The sequence below is a fragment of the Equus quagga genome, chromosome 6 (assembly GCF_021613505.1).
Source record: "Equus quagga isolate Etosha38 chromosome 6, UCLA_HA_Equagga_1.0, whole genome shotgun sequence".
In the NCBI taxonomy this organism is placed as follows: Eukaryota; Metazoa; Chordata; class Mammalia; order Perissodactyla; family Equidae; genus Equus; species Equus quagga.
The window spans coordinates 13,982,262-14,001,220 of NC_060272.1; the positions used below are offsets into that span (position 1 = coordinate 13,982,262).

General features: G+C 50.9%; 1 protein-coding gene across 1 annotated transcript; it reads left to right on the plus strand.

The window, feature by feature from the left end:
* Positions 1-7,066: 7,066 nt before the first annotated feature.
* Positions 7,067-11,107, plus strand: LOC124241182 (G-protein coupled receptor 183-like). The gene is made up of 2 exons (XM_046664797.1): positions 7,067-10,452; positions 10,789-11,107. Exons 1-2 carry the CDS (start codon positions 9,961-9,963, stop codon positions 11,023-11,025), a joined length of 729 nt encoding a protein of 242 aa, XP_046520753.1. The 5' UTR covers positions 7,067-9,960; the 3' UTR covers positions 11,026-11,107.
* The last annotated feature ends 7,852 nt before the right edge of the window (positions 11,108-18,959 follow it).

Consider the following 18,959-nt stretch of genomic DNA (forward strand, 5'->3'; position numbering starts at 1 on the left):
TGGGGGGTGGAGGCAGTCAAGGTGGACTGCCTGGAGGAGATGGTGCCAGACCTGTCTTGAGGGGGGATGAGTTAAGCAGAGTTGACCAGGATGCGACGGAGAGGAAAATGCACTCCAGGCAGACAGAGTAGCAAAGACCAGGTCATGGAATTAGGACCGTGTCCTGGAGAAGAGTAGAGCCACTGTGCACTTTAGCAGACCCAGTCCTGCAATGGGATGAAGAGGGCAGAGTGAGTGGAGAGTCAAGGTTGAGAGCCCAGACTGGGAAACAGGCAGCTGCGGTGTCTCCCCGGAGAGAGACGGCGAGGCCTGGACTATAGAAACTGCCTGGGGCGTGTTGTGGAGACTTGGGGATGGATGGCATGTTGAGGGAAAGCGAGTGAGGCATGCAGGATGGCCTTGGCAGTGTGCTTTGTGGAGATGGGCCAATCCAGGAGGTGGAGTGGGTCTGAGGGTTGAACACGTGGGTCTGATCCCAGGGTACCCAGGCAGTGGCTGGCAGACAGCCACCACTTGAGTCCCGGGCTGGAGGGACAGACATGGTCAGCGGTGTGGTCATCTTTGGTTTCCCGGTGCTCCTCCCCAGCCCTGGGCAGGATTCCACCTCCCGGCCCTCTTGGAGGTAGGAGAGCCACGCGGCTTGTGTGGGCCCAGGAAGCACGGGTGAAAGTGACCCACAGATGCCGGGCACAGCTCTTTCTTTCTTCCCTGCCTCTGTGGCAGGAGATGTTTGGCAAATTCTTTCTCATCCTCATCCTTCATCTCTGGAAAACCTCCCCGACTGCTCAGAACCCGGAGCAGCCTCTCCCAAGTGTTCCCTTAGTGCCCTCAACTCACTCTCTCCACGGCATCTCTCTCTCCAGAGGTCTCGCCTGTCTGTTTGTCTGTCCACTTTCCCAAGAGGGAGGATTTCGTCTCCCTAGCTAGTTCTGGAAGTTCAGGAAATGTGGGCATTCGCTATGGACCAGTGAGTAAATATGTTATTTAAGTATCAATGATTAAATGGATTAAAAATGTCTGCACCCACCAATTCTTTTCCTCCTCATCACTTTAAAAAAAAGGAAAGAAAGGCGTTGGCTTTACAGAGCCCCAGACGTTGGCTGTACCCTGAACCAAACCACACCATGCTGCTCTGCGCACGCCTGGGGCTGAAGACGCCCCTGGAACACAGACGTACAAACCACAGAGATGAGATAGGGACGTCATCCTTGCTTTCCCTGGCCAGGCCCAGAATGCGTCAGAAATACTGCCCGGTGAGGCTGCTTCAAAGGTAACGTGCAGGGTGGCTGCCGAGCTCAGACATCACCAGCTGCAGCTGCAGGGGCTCCACCGGCCCCAGAACAGCAGCACCGAGTCTTCGAGTCCTTCAGATCTGGAAGACTTTGTTCCTCGGCCACCTCCCTACCTCCAGCCCCAGCTGCAAACTCCCTGTAATTGAACCCATCAGAAGCACCTGGACCTCTGATGCAATTGGCTGTGTGGCCCTAGACAAATCATCTAACTTCTCTGAGCCTCATTTTCCTCATCTATAAAATGGGGACAATCATGCCTCTTTGTGGGTGAAGTGAAGTATAAGTAAATGGAGGTAAGAGTGCCTGACACAGAGTAGGTCCTCAGTTAAGGCTGCCATTATTGTTACTGTTATTGCCGTTGGTTTGCTGGGCCCCGGTGAGCAGGCTCTATTCAGGGCCACCTTTTCTTGTGGCGTGGACCCCTCAGGTGAAGCCTAAGGATCCTCGTCAGAGTAAAGTTTTTAAATGCATAAAGTAACATACAAAACATTACAAAAAGCTCTCAAATAAAATACAGTGATCAAAGTGTTAAAAAACAGATTTTTGGTAGAATGCTACATATGATTTTTTATTAACTCATAACAGCTGTAATTTCAAAGTAGTGAAGAGCATAAATTATATTTCACGGTACCTGAATCACCTGTGACAGGCTAGGAAAAGATCCATGATTTCCATCAGGGACAAAGTCACAGGTCCACTTGGTACCTCCGGGACTGGCTGCGCTCCCCTCCCTGAAGCGCCACAGGGCAGTGAGGGCCTAGTGAGAGGAGAGATGGGATGTTTGCCCACCGGGTGCACAGGCTTCCGGCCCTCACGGACTAGACGAAGCTCCATGCCTTCCTGCTAGCGGCCCTTTTAGCTAAGAGCCCACTGCAGCATCTACCCTGTGGAACTCATCAGCTGGTTGAAACAAAACAGCCCAAGACAGTGTGAGATGCAGTGCACACACAGGCGACAAGCACGGGACAGCGGACAGAAAGGAGTGGCCAGTGGGGCTGCTGCTCACATGTATACCAGGTGATAAACGGGCAGGACAGTGATCGCCTCGTAAGGGGTCTGCCAGATTCCAGCCCAAACACATGTGAAGAGACCCACCCACATGTTTGAGTGAACCCGGCGAGGGCCCTCCATGCGTTTTCCAGTCATGTGTGCACTTGAAGGGGACCAGAATATGCCACTCAGACATGCCACTTTGGTATAAGCATTATTTTGATCTGAAAGCAATTAAGAAATAACAGAAGAAAAAAATCTCTCTGCTCTCCTCCATTCGGTTAGAAGCAGGACATAAACCTCCATTTGTGAAGGTGTTTCACTCTCCCTGCAGGGAGCGAACAACTCGCAGTTGTCTGGGAGGACTCTAGCCTCTAGCCCGGAGCCGACAGAGAGGAACCTGTGTGACAGACCCCACTCATCAGCCCTTGTCTTCCCTTAGTTTTCCCATATATTTACGTCCTCCCTTTTCCTCTGTCTTGTTGAGTCTCCGCCATTTATGGCTTGTTGTTAAAATGCTATATAAACTGCTCGGCCTATCCACTCCTTTGGGTCCTCACTTCTTTTCTATGAAGTCTGCTGCCACGTAAAATTATTACCATCACGTAAGCGTGCATGCCTTTTCTCCTGTTCATCTGTCCTCTGTCCGTTTAGGTGGCAGAGCCCCAGCCACTGAACCAGGAGGGTGGAGGGAAGTGTTTTCTTCCGCTGTGCACACACGCATTGATGGAGCTGTGCCTGGCTCCACGCTGGCTCTCAGGAAACGCTTGTTGAACAAATCATGAATAAACACAAGGTGGGGGCATTCTATAATTTTTGGCCCTTCTTAGGCCTTCCAGGTCTCTCCTTTTTTTTTTTTTTTAAAGATTTTATTTTTTCCTTTTTCTCCCCAAAGCCCCCCGGTACATAGTTGTATATTCTTCGTTGTGCGTCCTTCTAGTTGTGGCATGTGGGACGCTGCCTCAGCGTGGTTTGATGAGCACTGTCATGTCCGCACCCAGGATTCGAACCAACGAAACACTGGGCCGCCTGCAGTGGAGCGCGTGAACTTAACCACTCAGCCACGGGGCCAGCCCCAAGGTCTCTCCTTTTAATAGGAAAATCCTAAATGTCTCGAGGACGTAGAGGAAGGTTCTCCTGGGGTTTGCGATCCGTTAAGGTCGGGCGCCCCTGGAAACTGCATCAGCTATTCCTTCTGGGGGTGGTGGGAGGGAGTTTCTGGTGAGAGAGGGCTTCTTTATGAAATGTCTCTCCAATGGGCCAGGAGCTTTGGGGGACATCTTTTAGGACCCAGTCTACACAAGGGAAAAATCAGGTCCCCTGGCCGTCATCAGTGGGAGGCCAGTTAGGAGAGTGTGTTGATCCACAGTCTAGACTGGGGGACACCTAGGCACGTGGATGTCATGCCCGAGACACAGGGGTCTGGGAGGGAATGTTTCAGGCCAGGCTAGAGAGCAGCTGCCGACTGAAGGGGCCTTCCCTCGGCGCTCAAAGAGAATGACACACACGTTCTGATGACAACAACTTAGGAGTGAGGCACAGCTGTAATCAAAGGATGCAGGGTGTGATGCATCATTTATTAGCCAGCAGTGTAGTAGGGAAAACCATCCTCTGGGAAATGAGAGGACGAAAGGAGAAGTGACCAGTCTCGGCCTCCCCTACGCCGTGCCCTGTGAGGGAACACCGGGTTTAATTTGCCACCCAGCCTGTCCAGCCTCTGCTGGGCGCCGCCCTCGGGAATGCTGCGTCAAAGCGCCCTGCCTGGATCACAGGAAATCCTGGGAAACCCTGGCCAGGCCGCGGCTCCCCTCCACTTTCCTGCACGGCGGAGGCTGAGCTTGTCAGGGTCCCCTGATGGCACTTCTTGCTTTACCTGCTCATTACTCCCAGCTTAGAGGGGGAGAATGGTGGCTGCTTTTGAATTCCTGACACTGGTGGCTTGATAGTCACATCTATGGTCTAAATCTAAGCCTGTGGGGGGCACAGAAATGGAACAGAAAGGAAATTTGTTCCCAGAGCAACTTCCTATCCCTCCCTCCTTCTGGGGCACTGTGGGGGACAGGCCCGGCGGGGAAGCTGTGGCTGAGCATGCACGTCCTGTAGCAAGGAGATCACCGTACCTGATACCCTGGGCTTTTTGCTTTTTTCTTTCTTTTTTTTCAGCAGGGGTGGGTGACAGGAGGAAGAGTGTGGAGTCTATGCGGTGAACTCATTCAATTCCTGCAGAGGGGTGAGCGCACAGGGCACCTTCAATGCTCTGGGGCCACCTAGGAAGGCAGCTGACCACTGGCCAAGGCTCTGCTGGGCTCCCCGTGCATTGTCCTTGGGGAGCAAGGTAAGTCGACCAGAGGTGAGCCTCCTCAGGGCAGGAGAAAGGTGCTGGGGCTCCGAGAGGAAGGCTCAGATTCTAGCTGCTCGTCACCTACCCTCTTTCTGCTTCTATTGTCAGTGGGCAGAGCATCCCTACCCGACCCCAGCTCATCAGCCAGGGCCTCTGCCATCTTTGTCCAGGCAGAAGGACAGGGCAGGCTGGAAGGATGGAAGGCTAGCGTCAGCCTCATGTCACTGAGCAAAACCTGCTGATGGGACCAAGCTGCCTTCACTGGTCAGACCCTGGGCCATAACTTTTAGAACGCTCTGGAAGCCCTTTTGATAATTCTTCCCTGCAGGGTTGCACTAAGGGATAATTCCTTAATAGGAGCACACCTTGCCCTCCACAGTCACAGCTCTGCGAGTCTCAAAAGGCAAATACACGTGTGAGGCGCGATGCAGTGCTAACTTTGTATTACAGCATAAAAACCACTACTGGGTCATTCCCTAAGAGCAGACGGGATGGGGTGGGGGACTAGGATGCTTGTGCTTGTTGGGGAGAACCTGTGGGCTGGGGATGAGGGGTGCAGAGGGGGGCTGAGGAGCACCTTCGGGCAGGTATGGTCCGGGGCCCACAGAGCACAAACCCCACCGACCGGTTCCAGCGCTGGGCAGTTGTGCCCACTTGTGGGGGAAGGCATTCACGCTGAGGTTCACACTCACATCTATAAGCCAGGGGATGGGATCAACCAGCAGCAGGGGGCACAGGCTGCTCAGGTTAGGGCTCGAGAGCATGTCCCTCTCTGGATGGCTCCTATTTTCATCTGACCTCCTGAGACTCACAGCTGTGACAGCACCTGCTCGTCCCTCCTCGGGGCGTGGAAGTGACTTGTCTTTGGGTGTCCCTGGGAAGGGGGACCATGGGGCTTCCAGCAGGACCCAATGTCCAGAGCACTCATTTTGAGCCAAGATACCAAAAAAGGAAAAAGACCATGAGAGGCCTGTGGGCCGCGATCACTGAAGCTGCAGAGGTACAACCGAGGGGTGTGAGTCACCGTGGGAAGCGCACCTGAGAGCTGTCCTCAGATGCTCCGCAAGCACCGAGGGGGGAGGGCACGTGAATTCTGCAGAGGCTGGGGTTTCGAAGAGGAGGTGGCAGTCAGCGGGGCCCGAGGGGTTGTACTGTGCCAGGCAGCAAAGGGGGGGACCCAGGCACCCTCGGCTGAGGAAGCAAGAGGGCTGCAAAGTGAGCCCCGAGACCCCAGTGTTGCTGTGATGGGGAGAGGCCCCGGAAAACGAGGAACGGGGGCAACTGCCAAGGGTTGAGGTCTCCTTAGGAGCCAGTCCCATCTCTTTGCCCTGTGAATCCTCAACAAACAGGGAAAGAGACACACGATTTTCAAACAGGCGTCAAGCAGCCACTCTGTGACTGGAGAAGTTGATTCTAGAAGGTGAGTTGACCTGTGGCTGAGATCCTCCTGAGCTAAACTGGCCTCTTGAGACGGCTCTTCTTGGTCTGCTCAGGCTCCTACACACATCGGGGTGCACAGAAGCCCCCTCCCCACAGCCTCCACCTCGCGGCCATCAAGCTCATTGCGGCCTGAGGGCTGAATTGTTCAGGGAAGGAGCGATGAGGAAGAAGAGCCTTCCCAATCCATTCAGAGCTGGCAAGACTCCTGGGAGAGCATTGGAGCCTTTCTTCCCTGGAAGGGCTTATTCCAAAGGGCAGCAATTTCAATGGGGATACGATTCCCAGGGCCACGGCATTGGCCTGTCCATCCCTGGGGTGCCCAGATCACACCTCCACAGGGGTGTGAGTGTGTGTGAGAGAGTAAGAGTGAGATGTGAGAGTCAGTGTGTGAGTGCCCTGTGTGTGAGCATGAGAGAGGGAGTGCGGATGCCTGTGTGAGCGTGTGTGAGTGTGTGAGGGGAGGAGCAGCTGCTTCCTCAGGCCAACTCCCCCAGGGCAGGCAGGAGGCCGTGCTGGGGCACTTTCTCCAGCTCTGAGCAGATCTGAATCTCTCTTCTCAGAGAATCAGAGCCAAGGGCTTCTAGAAGGACTGTGGTCAGAGCCCTGGGTGGGGAGGCGTGAAGGGAGGTGTTCCTTTCCCTGGAGGGTCCATCCTTAACTCCTGAGCTGGGCAAAGTGCTCCAAAGACCCTGCCTTCCTGCTCCTCCCATTTGTCCTCCTCGACGTGCCCTTCCCTGGAATCAGCTCAGGGACTAAGGGTCTGAACAGGTGAGACGCACCTTTCCATTTCTATCCTCAAACCCTGGCCAAGGCCGCTCCTTCAGTGCAATTCCAAGGCAATTCCACATGCCTCTTTATGTATTTAAGGGCTTGGAGTACTAAGAAAAAAACCCTCTTGTGTGAGTCTAATTTGTAAATAGAAAGAACAATATAAAACAAAATAGCAGAAGGAGAATTGCGTGGGTTTCAACAAGTTTATTATTGTACTGAAATTTTACCCCATCAAACTGAGTGGAAAGACAAGTATAAAGAGTGCTGGTAATGGCATCTCTATTTGGCAGTTTTTCACCTGCCTACCTTACCTTTTCGACCAGAGCATAACTTTCAGACGGTAAAGACTCGATTCTTTTCTGTCTTCTGAATATAACGAGTAGCTAGCATAGCACTTGGGAATTTCTTGATAAAATTTAAAATATGTTTTTAATTCTTTTTTTAGGGAGTCTATCTAATCATCTGTCTGTCATCTATCTTCTATCATCTCTATCCATCCATCCATCCTCCTGAAGTTGAAAGGGCTTTTCAGTGCTCCCATCTCTACTGTTCACTGACTTTCCATTTGAATAGAGGCCCTTCTCCATCTGCAGAGACTAGACAGAGCTTTCTCTGTCTAGGTTGAAACGAGGAACATTCTACAGCAGTCTCTCACCAGCCAGCCCCAAATTGGTAAAGGAGGGGACAGCTGTGTCCTGACTCAAGTGAGGTTTAGGGGCTCACAGAGCTGGTGCCCTCAAGTCAACATCTGGCTGCAGAAGTTCAGCATTCTCGACCTGGATCTCTGGTCCTGGTTCTATGAGCTACTGTGACCCTTGAGCAAACCACACACCCTCTGTACACCTTAGTGTTTACATGTGCACCATGTGGACAATCGCACAGCCCCCACCGCTGTTTGGAGAGCATTGGGCAGACCCACTCCAGCATTTCTCCTTGTCACAGTGAGGAAATTAAAAGTTAAAGGATGATCAGAATGCAGACGATAGAAATGGAGGGATGTAAAATGAAGGCAAGGCTAATACAGCAGACTGGGAAAAATGGGTTGGTAATAGGAACAGGAACACATACACATTTTTGACAGACAACTGAATAGAAAAGAGGACAAAACATTTATACAGGGACTTCATAAAGAAGATATCTAAAGGGCCAATAAACATGTGAGAAGGTGCTTAATGTTGGTGGTCATCAGGGAAATGCCAATTAAAATCACAACAAGATACCCCTGCAACCACCAACATGGCTCACCTGAAAAAGACTGATAACACCAAATGTTGGTGAGGATGAGGAGCCACGGGAACTCTCATCCACTGTCGGGAGTATTAAGAGCAGCTACTTTAGCAAGCTGTTTGCCAGGACCTGCTAAAGCCAAACACGTGTAGAACCTGTGACTCACCAGTTCCACTGCTAGCTGCACACTCAGCAAAATGTGTGTTTGTTTCACCAAAGACATATGAAAGAGCATGCAGAGCAGAACTTTATAGACTATCCTCAAACCGGAAACAAACGTTCATCAACAGCAGGGTGGATAAATAGATGGTGGCGCATTTGTACAATGGAATACCGTACGGCAATGAGAATGAGCAAACTATGCTACACCTGACAGTGTGGGCGAGTCTCCCAATGTTGAGCCAGAGAAGCTATATGTGCAAAATTACACGTAGACATAGTGCACGATTTCATTGGTTTGCAGTGCAGAAGCAGCCAAAGCTGAGTTGTGATTTTATAAGTTAGGAGAGTGGTTACCCTTAGTGGAGGCAGAGGTTGCAGTGGGCAAAGGAGAGCTTCTAAGGGGCCGGTGAGGTGTGTTTCCTAATCTGGGTGCTTATCACACAGATGTTCATGTTGTAAAAATCGTCAAGCTGTATTTTGATGATTTGTGCACATTTTTGCACGAATGTGTTGTGATTTTGAAATAGCTGTGAGTTCTTCGATGTTCCTCCTATGGAGAGGTGGGATTTATGTCCCCTTCTTTTCATTCTGGGTGGGCTCATGACTCGCTTGTAACCCACAGGAGGCTCTGGAAGTGAGGCTGCCACACTTCCAAGGCCGGGTCAGGAAAGGTGAGGCAGTGCTTTGAAGTGCATGTACTAACAGAAAATCTGAGGTTCAGCAAAGCCAAGATCAGGAGATGACTGCCGTTGAAAATGAGAGTGTCTTCCTCACAGAGCCCAAGAGGGGGTACACCACACCACAGAGGGCCACAGGGGGAAGCACTGGGGTGGGTCAGGAGACAGAGGGAGAGGGGCAGAAATGTGGGCAAGAGCCTTTATTGTGGTTTCTGTGGGAAGAAACAGCCGAGGCAGGGGAGTCAGGCTTCGGATTGGCTAGTTTGAATCATCTCAGTGGGCTCTGGGGCATACGGGCTGCCCCTAGTTGTCTGGTATCTGGCTCTGGGCTGATTAGGGCAGGTGGACAGTGGCCCAGAGTGTGAGGCCCTGATAAAGGAGTGGTTGGACTGTGGCTCTGGAATGGTTGGTTTGCATTTGAAAGTACACTCAAAGGAACTGGCTAACCCAGGGAGGGGCAGTGCCTCCAGGGTCAGCAAGGCCCCAAGATGTCAAAGCATCAGAATGCAGAAAATGAAAGGCGTGGTTAATACACGGAGCTTCTCTCCAGTTTCTGGGATACTTCCTTTTGGTGCCTGAAGCAGCTGTGTAAGAAATCTAATCACCTACAGGCCTCCATGCTGTGAGGAGCCCCAAGTCTCATGAGGAGCCCCTGCTGAGGCTCCAGCCAAAAGCCAGCCTCAACCACCACACATGTGAGTGGTCACCTCCAGATGGTTCTAGTCCCTGTCACTGAGTAACCCCCCAGCTGCTGACTCTTCCAGCTGAGGCTCCCAACAGTGGGAAGCAGAGAAAAGCCATTCCCACTGTGTCCTGTTCAAAACCTGACCACGAGCATAAGAAGGTATGTTTTAAGTTGCTAAGTTTTGGGGGTCAATTTGTTACACAGCAGTAGTAACTGGAACAGTATGTTACGCTTCAATGTCGTGTTTACTTAAAAAGGTATGTTTTTCACGTGCATGTTGCCTCAGTAAAGTATGAATTATTGCTATAAAGAGGCATAACCCCACAGAGTCATATTACATTTTAAATTTTTTATCTCCCCAAGGACCTCTATGACATGGCTTCCAGCATGGCTGACCCAAACAGCATCCCCTACAATGCCAACTTCTGCCTTCCTCACCACCCACCCCGGGCGGCCAGTGTGACACTCTCTCTGTTCTACACAGCCCTCTTGGTCTTCAGCACCCTGGGAAACATCCTTGCCCTCTACCTTGCCTGTCAAAAGGACAAGATCAATTCAACAGGTGTCTACTTGGTCCACCTGGCAGTGTCCGACCTCCTGTTCGCCCTGGCCCTGCCTGGAAAGATCACCTATTATGCGCTGGACTTCAGCTGGCCTTTTGGTGAGGCGCTTTGCAGGCTGACAGCGTTCATATTCTATGTGAACACTTACGGGGGCATCTACCTCATGACGTGCGTGAGCGTGGACCGTTACCTGGCTGTGGTCCGCACCCAGCAGTGCCCCCGGCTCCGCAGTGCCGGCCGAGCAAGGCTGGTCTGTGTGGCTGTGTGGGCCCTGGCATTTTTGCAGACGGCACCCCTGCTTTTGGTCTCCATGACCAAGCCTGTGGCGGGCAAGCTGAGCTGCATGGAGTACGTCAGCATTGAGGGGGTCCCCTGGCTGCCCTTCATGGTCCTAGTGGCCTGTGCTATAAGCTTCTGTGGGCCAGTGGGGATCATACTATTTTGCTACATGAAGATCACCTTGAAGCTGTGCAGGACAGCCCGGGACAACCCTCTGACAAGCCAGAAAGGGCATCCTCGGAGGGCCTGCCTGCTCACTCTGGTGGTGCTGGTCACTGTGGTTGTGTGCTTCAGCCCCTACCATCTCAACGTCATCCAGTTCATGGTGAGAGAGGTGCTCCGCCCATCCTCCTGCCTCGAGCAGAGGGCTTTCAAACTGTCCCTTCAGCTCACCGTGTCTCTCATGAACATGAACTGTGGCATTGACCCTATCATTTACTTCTTTGCATCTGCACGTTACAGGAAATGGCTCCTGGGCATTTTAAAATTCAGAGCATCAGCATCCTCCTCCTCCTCCTCCCTGGGAAAAGCTTCCTCAGAAACACAAAGTGTCAACCAGACCGGTGGCTCTGTGCCCTTCCAGGACAATCAGGTCTAATGGGCCACTGGCTTTAAGATTGATCTAGGGAGCACTCCAGGGTTGGGGGCCTGAAGCTTATACAATTTCGGGGTGAGCTCTTTAAGAAAAAGAAGACAAAGGGGCTTTCCCAGTGGTGTGGTGGTGAAGTTCACACACTCCGCTTTGGAGGCCCAGGGTTTGCAGGTTCGGATCCTGGGCACAGACCTACACACTGCTCATCAAGCCACGCTGAGGTGGCGTCCCACATGCCACAACTAGAAGGACCCACAATTAAAAATAATACACAACTATGTACCGGGGGCTTTGGGGAGAAAAAGGAAAAATAAAATCTTAAAAAAAAAAATTAGATGTAGAGTCCTGGATGGTAAGCTAGAGACTTAAAGCTTGAATTCCATGAGCTTCACGATGACTCCACTTCTAATGTATCCTAATAATGCTGGAGCTCCTCGGCCTCTGAACGGGTCCGTGTGCCGTTTCTTCTGGGAAAGCAGTATTTTCACAATAAATGCAGACAAGACCAAAAGAATCCTTGGCTGAGTACTATATCAACAATTCAGTCTATGTTTCAAATCTGGAGAGGCGAAATGTTATAAAGAGCAAAAATACCCCTCCCCCCAAAACAAAGTTTCTAAAAACTTAGAGTTAACATTTACAAAAATGCCAGGTTTTCCTGAAAAGGTCAGAAAACACAGGAGGATGAGCACCAAGTTATTGACCTGGAGGGCTCTGGGGTCGTGGAGAGGGAGTGACAGGTGAGGGACTTGGTGCTTACTTTTGTGTGAAAGTTTGAGTCTGGTGCGATGGGAAGGCATTCTTGTATTCCTTGTGTAACTGGGAGCAACGTTGGAGAAAGGAAAAAAGTCAGAAAAGCAGGTGCAATTTTTTCATTTGTTTTGTGAGTGTCAGAAAGTGCTTATCCATGTAAGTGTTGTTTAATTAGGTCAAAACAAACCTTCCATTGCACCTTCTCGAGGTGAAAGCAATATAGACAGCATTTCAACTTGGGCAATTTTCCATTTTGTAAAATAAAATGTATGTCTCTCTGCCAAAGTGCGAGAGCACCAGGGCCCTCCCTGGTCACCCTCTGTTCCTCGCTCTGTCCCCATAACCTTCAAGTTGGATGGGGTCCTCTGTGAAGTCGTCTCCAGTCACTATCCCATAATGATCTCCTTCTGCTCCAGATGATCTCCTCTTGTATCTTGCAATTTCTGACTATGTTTGGGCACTTGATTCTCTTCTGAGCAGAGCTTCCCACTGTGCTCTCTTGAGTGGAGATTGTCTCATGTGGCACCCAGGCTGTGAGTTCCTGAGGCTTGTCTGTGGCCGGGCCCCTCCTCTCTGCCCCTGGCATCACAGCTTGCAGTCCACCGGTAATGAGAGTTAGTGCTCAGTCCCTTCCCACTGGTTCGGGCAATGTGGATAATTTCTCTCATGCAGTCTGGTATGTTGCACCCCATGAAAAGCCCTCGGGAACTCATGTCAGGGCTCTGGGCATGCTCTTCCTCCATTCTGCCCCCATCTCTGGCTCCACTGGGCTCCGGGCAAGGAGGACACTGAGCTTCAGACTGACTTACAGACACGTGGCCATGGGCCCTGGTGGCCAGACTGCTCCAGCACTGAATGTTGGTCCTGGGGCTGTGATGGCCAGTGCCCACTGTGGATGTGCTTCTTTCCTGCAGGGGGAGGGGTCAAAGGCTTAGAGAATTGGGAACTGTGTTCTTGAGGTCCTATGGCTTCAAGAGGCAGAACTCAGCTAAAGATCCACCCCTGCACCCTTTTGGCCTCTCTCAGTAAACCTCGCAGTGCCCACAGTTTGTGTCCATACCTGGCTGGGGTTGAAGTCAAAGCTCGTACTCCCACCCTGTGTGCACTAACCAGCAGTTATCAAAGGACCTGGAGGCGGCAAGAGGGGGCCTGGACAGCCAGCAGAGTGATGAGGAGCGACGACCAGAGCTGCCTTCATAACCAGGAGGCCCCCTCCTTGGAGAGGGCCAGGCAAGCAAGGCTGCGAGGCCTGCCTCCAGGTGTTACAAGCCCTTCTCGGCCATCCCCTCAAGCGTTTCTCATAACCAGTCACTCTGCAAGCCAGGCCTCTCGGCTCCAAAGCTGCTGGGGCAGGTTTGTTGTGAGCATGCAGAGGCAAGAAAGAGGATGTCACATCCAGAGGAAATTTGGGAACAAAACAGGATCAGGAAAGAGGATAGAGATCACGAGATCCCACAGGACAGCAGCAAGTGGCAGCAGTGCGTTGGGGGAGAGCTGAGCTGAGATTTGCCTTTGGCCGATGGATGGGGATGGCTTTGTTTTCAGACAAGGCGATGATGGGGGTGATTTACAAAGACGGGAAGCTGAGTCCTGGAGGCTGCACTAGCCACGGATGCTCCAAGGCTGAGCTCTGAGTGTGGAATCCTGAGCTCAGGGAGTTAGGAGGGACAAGTGTCCTGTAGAGGATTCACACCTACACTCGAGCCTCATTTTCCTTGTCTGTAAAAATAGGGGCATTTTTACAGACAAATAGGGGTTATTGTAGGGGTAGGGGTGGGAGTGAGGGTGGGTTCCATGAATCAACACATGTGTAAATCATTTAAAACTAAAGAAGACAGTTAAAATGAAAACTGACTGTGGCCACTGAAGTTTTCTAAGTGGGCTGGCACAACCTCTATCAGTAGGATATACATCTAATTATTGCTGGGATGAGAAGGTCCCAATGCCCAGCCACACTCTAGCCCTAGGGCAGTGGTTCTCAAAGTGTGGTCCCCGGACCAGCAGCACCAGCACCACCTGGAGACCCCTTAGAAATGCACATTCTTGGGCCCTGTCCCAGACCTGCAAACCAGGCGCTCTGGGGGAGGGGCTCAGCACTCTGTTTTAACAAACCCTCTGGGTAATCCTGTTGCGTGCTCAAGTTTGAGAACCAGTGGACCTCCCTGGAGCCTCTTGCCAGCATCTCTCTTGCCCATGGTATTGGCTTCCTGGGGCTGCTGTAGCAAAGTACCATAAACTGGGTGGCTTAAACAACAGAAATGTCTTCTCTCACAGTTCTGGAGGCTGAGAGTCCAAGATCAAGGTGTCAGCAGGGCTGGCTGCTTCTGAGGCTGTGAGGGAGAATCTGTTCCAGGTCTCCCCAGTGTCTGGTGGTTTGCTGGCAATCTTTGGCATTCCGTGCCTTGTAGAGCAGCACCCCCATCTCTGCCTCCATCTTCACATGGCGTTCTCCCCATGTGTCTCCGTCTTCACATGGCATTTTCTTCTTTTTTTAAGGACACCGGTCATCCTGGATTAGGCCCATCCTAATGGCTTCATCTTAACTGAAAACACCTGCAAAGACCCTATTTCCAATTAAGGTCATATTCATAGGTACCGAGGGTTAGGACTTTACCCCATCTTTTTGGGGGATAAAACTCAACCCATAACACCCATCCATTTCTGAACACCCCTCTTTCCAGACACTCTTCTCTGAGTCTCATCCCATTCCGGACCCCTCCCAGCTCCAAGCCCCCTCACTGCCTCAAAGCACCCCGCAAAGGTGATGTTCGGAGGACAAAGTAAGAGGGATCCGTTTCAAACACTAGCTGGTTAAAAAAAAAGTTTAACTGTCATGGTTTGCTTTTCAGGTCCTATCAAAATGACCCCATGTCAAAATGGAAGCATCAGAGTGACCCCCTTGAAGGGTCTCCCCACCCTCCATGTGGGAACTCAGTCCAGAGGAAGGTATAAGGCCAGGGAAGCCTTGTAGGTTAGGGCTTTGTAATGAGGACCCCAAGTCTCATGCCCTGGGGGTGGACAGATGGTGCCCAACCAACAGAGGTGTCAGGGGATTCTACCATTGGGTGGAGAGGCTCGGGATGACTTCCAAGAATTTTAATCACTCGACATTTTAAGGAGGAAGAACAGAGAGTTTCATAAATCAAGTTCGTAGATACCCAAATGTTCCTATGTGCTCTTGGCTTTCTCCAGAAGCACATTTCCACTGAGAATCACCTCTTCCTTGGCATTGCCACACACCACAAGCTAACCACTTTCCAGCTTTCACTACAGTTTTCTTTCTTACTTCGCCAAGTGATGGTGTACAGGACAGGCAAGAGACCAAGAAGTTCCTCTGGCATGTGAGGGTCGTGGGCAGTCAGGCTTGGGGACACCAACCCTATGGTGCGTGGGTCACATCATACCTCAGGCCACACAAATCCCTCATGACATGGATGCCCTGGTTCCCCTGTAATTGTTGAAATCTTGAAAGTCATTTTTTAATGCCAAAGGCCTACACCACCTTCCAGTGCTCATACTCTTTGATTCCAAGAAGCCCCAACACATGCTCTCTTGCCCTAGTAGCTCAGCGATGGGACAAGTAGTGGGAGGTAGCCCGTCCCAGGGAAGTGAGGAGCCTCTGTGTGTTTGTTTGTTTGCTAATGCCTGATACTTTTCCCTTTGGTAGGATGCACATACTGGGTAAAGTGCTAAATACTGACTGAGGTAGGACATTGCCAAGAACTCAGTCCCAGTAAACACTGCTTAGCTCGGTCCCCAAGTGTAAAGGGCTGCTCCCCTCGCAAGAGAGGGCAGCTTAGTGGGACGGAAGAGGGCAGGCTGGGGATACCCTGCCTCTCCTGTAATTTACAATTTTGTCTCTGGGCCAGTGCTCCTCTTCAACATTCACTTCTTCATTAGTTCATACATTTATCAAGTATGATCCTAGGCTCTGAGGATACAGTGGGAGAATGGAGACATGGCCCCTGAACCTCATGGATCATGCAGACCAGCAGCTGACACATACAGCTGGAACCAGGCAATGACAATACAATGTGTTAAGTATGAAGTGGACATCATGAACTATGGGAGAAGAGCTTAGGGCGACTGTCTGGGAGGGCTCCCATATTTTGGGCTGGATGACCGGATTGATGGTGGTGTCATTCCTAAGACAGGGGATACGGGATAAGATACAGTTTGGGGGTGGGAGAAGGTGGGCTTGTGTGCACCTGGGACAGGCATGTGGAGGTGTCCAATATAAAGCAGGACATATGAAGCAGAAGAGATGTTTAGGGTGAGGGTGTAGATTTGGGAGGTATGAGGTGGACAATATTTCCAGGGAAAGTTAAGGGAATCTGTTTTAAAATGTAGGTTTTATTTTTAGTCAGGTATGGCGAGGTTAACATCAGGAGATGCCTACCATTGAAAAGTTAGTTTGTTACTTACACGGCCCAAGAGAAAGGGCCATGTCACACCCTGCAGGGCCACATGGCGAAGCACCAGCACTGTTCAGGAGGCAGAAGAAGTGAGGGGGAAACGTGGGCAGGATCCTTTACTGTGGTTCCCATGGGAAAGGCACGGCAGGTAAGCAGGCAGAGGATTAGCTAGTTTGAATCATCTCGGCATGCTCTGGGTCTGTCTCTTGTGGTGGGGCACCTGGCCCTGGGGTGAGTAGGGCAGGTGGTCGGTGGCCTGGAATGTAAGAGTCTGATAAAGGAGGTGGTTGAAGGTAAAGTTTCTGGGATGATTGGTTTGCATTTGAAAAGTACACTCACGGGCAAGTCTTTTACTATCTTCAGGAACTGGCTAACCATGCGAGGGGCGGTCCCTGCAGGGTCAGAATGTATCCAGATGTCAAATCAGAATATAGAAAATAAAAAGGCATGATTAATACAGAGGCCTAGGAAAGGACCACGAGGACATCCACATTCAGGGGAGGGAAGCAGCTGAGAAACCCATAGGAGGGACTGAAAAGAGGCAGGAAAACCAGGACGATTGCTGTTACAAAAGCCAAGGGAGATGCAGGAATGAGGAGGGAGTGACCACAAGTCTAAAGAGGGGCCTTGTGTTTGGCAAAAAACTGGCCAATGGGGACAGAAGCCAGATGTCAGTGGGCTGAGGAGAGAGAGGGGGCTGAGGGGACAGGGACAGCAAGTGTCTAAACTTGTTTCAAGAAATTTGTCTCTAAGGGGGAATCAGAGGGGGGTTGGGAAGGTGGGGAGTGGGGGATGGGATCTTTTTTTTTAAAACCAGAGAGAAATTACTATGATTTAAATCCAGGAGGGAAGGAGTCAGAGAAGAGAGTGAAGTTGAAGATACAGAAGAAGGGAGAAGACCATGGGGAGAAGTCTCTAGTGAGGCGCACCGTTTTGAAACAAAACTTTTTTTACGAGGAAAGAAGGATGACAGATGGGTGCAGAGACACATGTACAAATGGACAGGGGCCAGGGGAGGTTCCTCCATCCTCTACCCTGACTCTTTTCCAGTTTGGTGGGAATATTTCCTGACTAAGGTCACCCAGTGCAGTCACAAATTTTAAGTATTTCAAAATCAGACCATAGCTTATTAATATTGTTAATACATTAAGAATATGCCATGAATATGGTGTTGAACAGTTTAGGAAGCAGATCAATGCTCCCCATATCACCAAACCCCAATGGCAGCCCTCTGAGGTGGGCAGAGCTGGGCAGGAAGTCTTTTCACTGCACAGGAAGGCCACTGATGTCCCTAGTCACACAGCTGATGGGGCCTGAGGGGTTGTGTCTGGAGAACCAGCATTGTCTCACACACCCTGTGCCTCTGTTTATAACTCGGCTAGAAAGCGATGGCTGCCTTAGTTACCTGCCTCCTTTTTGCCCCAGTGATCATCATCATCACGGAGTGGAGTCTGGAGGGTCATTTTCTCAGTGGTAGTGTCCTTACGTCTACCCCAAGGCCTTTGTTATGGGCTGAATTGTGTCTCTCAAATTCACATGCTTAAGTCCTAACCCCCAGTGTCTCAGAATGTGACTGTATTTGGAGATAGGGTCTTTAAAGAGGTAATTAAGCTACAGTGAGGTCATTAAGGTGGGTCTTAATCCAATCGGACTGGTGTCCTTACAAGAAGAGGAGATTAGGACACAGACACACACAGAGGGAAGACCACATGAAGACCCAGTGAGGAGACTGCCATCTACAAACCAGGGAGAGAGGCCTCAGAAGAAACCAACCTTGCCAACGCCTTGATCTCAGACTTCCAGCCTCCAGAACTGAGGAAATAAACTTCTGCTGTTTAAGCCCCCCAGTCTGAGGACTTTGTTATGGCAGCCCTAGCAAACGAATATAGTATTCTTAATCTCTCTACCCAATTTAAGTAAAATAAATGGATCCTGCTCCCTTCTTTCAAACTTCACACCTCCTACCACCTGCTAACAGAAGCCAAAAAATGGCAAAAGTTATCACTTCTACTTATTTTCATAGGCACTTCCAAGAGCTAAACATGTGTTACCTCTGAAGTGAGTGTGGCATTTATGCTGGGGAGTGAGCCTGCGGTTATCTTCTAGAAGGTCAGGTGACACCTGACTGTAAGGCTAATGGGTGGCCAGGACTATAGGAGGAACTGTAGTGCCCTAGAGTGTTTTGTGGCCACGGTACCATGGACACGGTACTGTTTTGCTATGCTCTTTCTCCCTAGGTCAAGTTGATGACCCACATTTATTGAGCAGCTTTCACGTAGAGCCCCGCCCATCCTATGGCCTAAAGACTGTTTTCCCAGCTTGCTCGATTACACTACTCTGTTAAGTAGTTCTGCAGAAGTCTGTTAATCTTATCTCTGGTTTTATCCATGTGCTCATCTTTTATATTCACAGAGAGTTCTGGTAAACGTGTGGGGATGTGACTGAGAAGACCAACGGTAACCACCATTCTTTCCATAGCCTCTCTGATGTCGCCCACTTGGGCAGAGCTCACGAACCAGCCAAGTCGGGTGCAGGTGGTGAGAGGTCAGGGGACCTGGAAGCCCCTTCCTTAGGAAGCACGGGCTAGAGAGCTCCACCTCTTTCCTCCAATATTTACAAAGTAAGTCCACCGAGGGCATGCAGGTGCTGTGGAAGGGGATTCCTTCCAGATGGGGACCTCACAAGACACAGGTTGCAGGCCTGCTGGGCCCCAGGGGCCTTGGTGAGTCACTGGCAGTTCTGGAACCTGGCTTCGTGTGCCAAAGGAGGATA

Bases quoted from the DNA above. Each gene is read 5' to 3' on its own strand.
- LOC124241182 (XM_046664797.1), top strand. From the start codon at position 9,961: ATGGCTTCCAGCATGGCTGACCCAAACAGCATCCCCTACAATGCCAAC. The intron at 10,453-10,788 runs GTCTCCATGACC...TCCTGCCTCGAG, and splicing joins AGACGGCACCCCTGCTTTTG to CAGAGGGCTTTCAAACTGTC.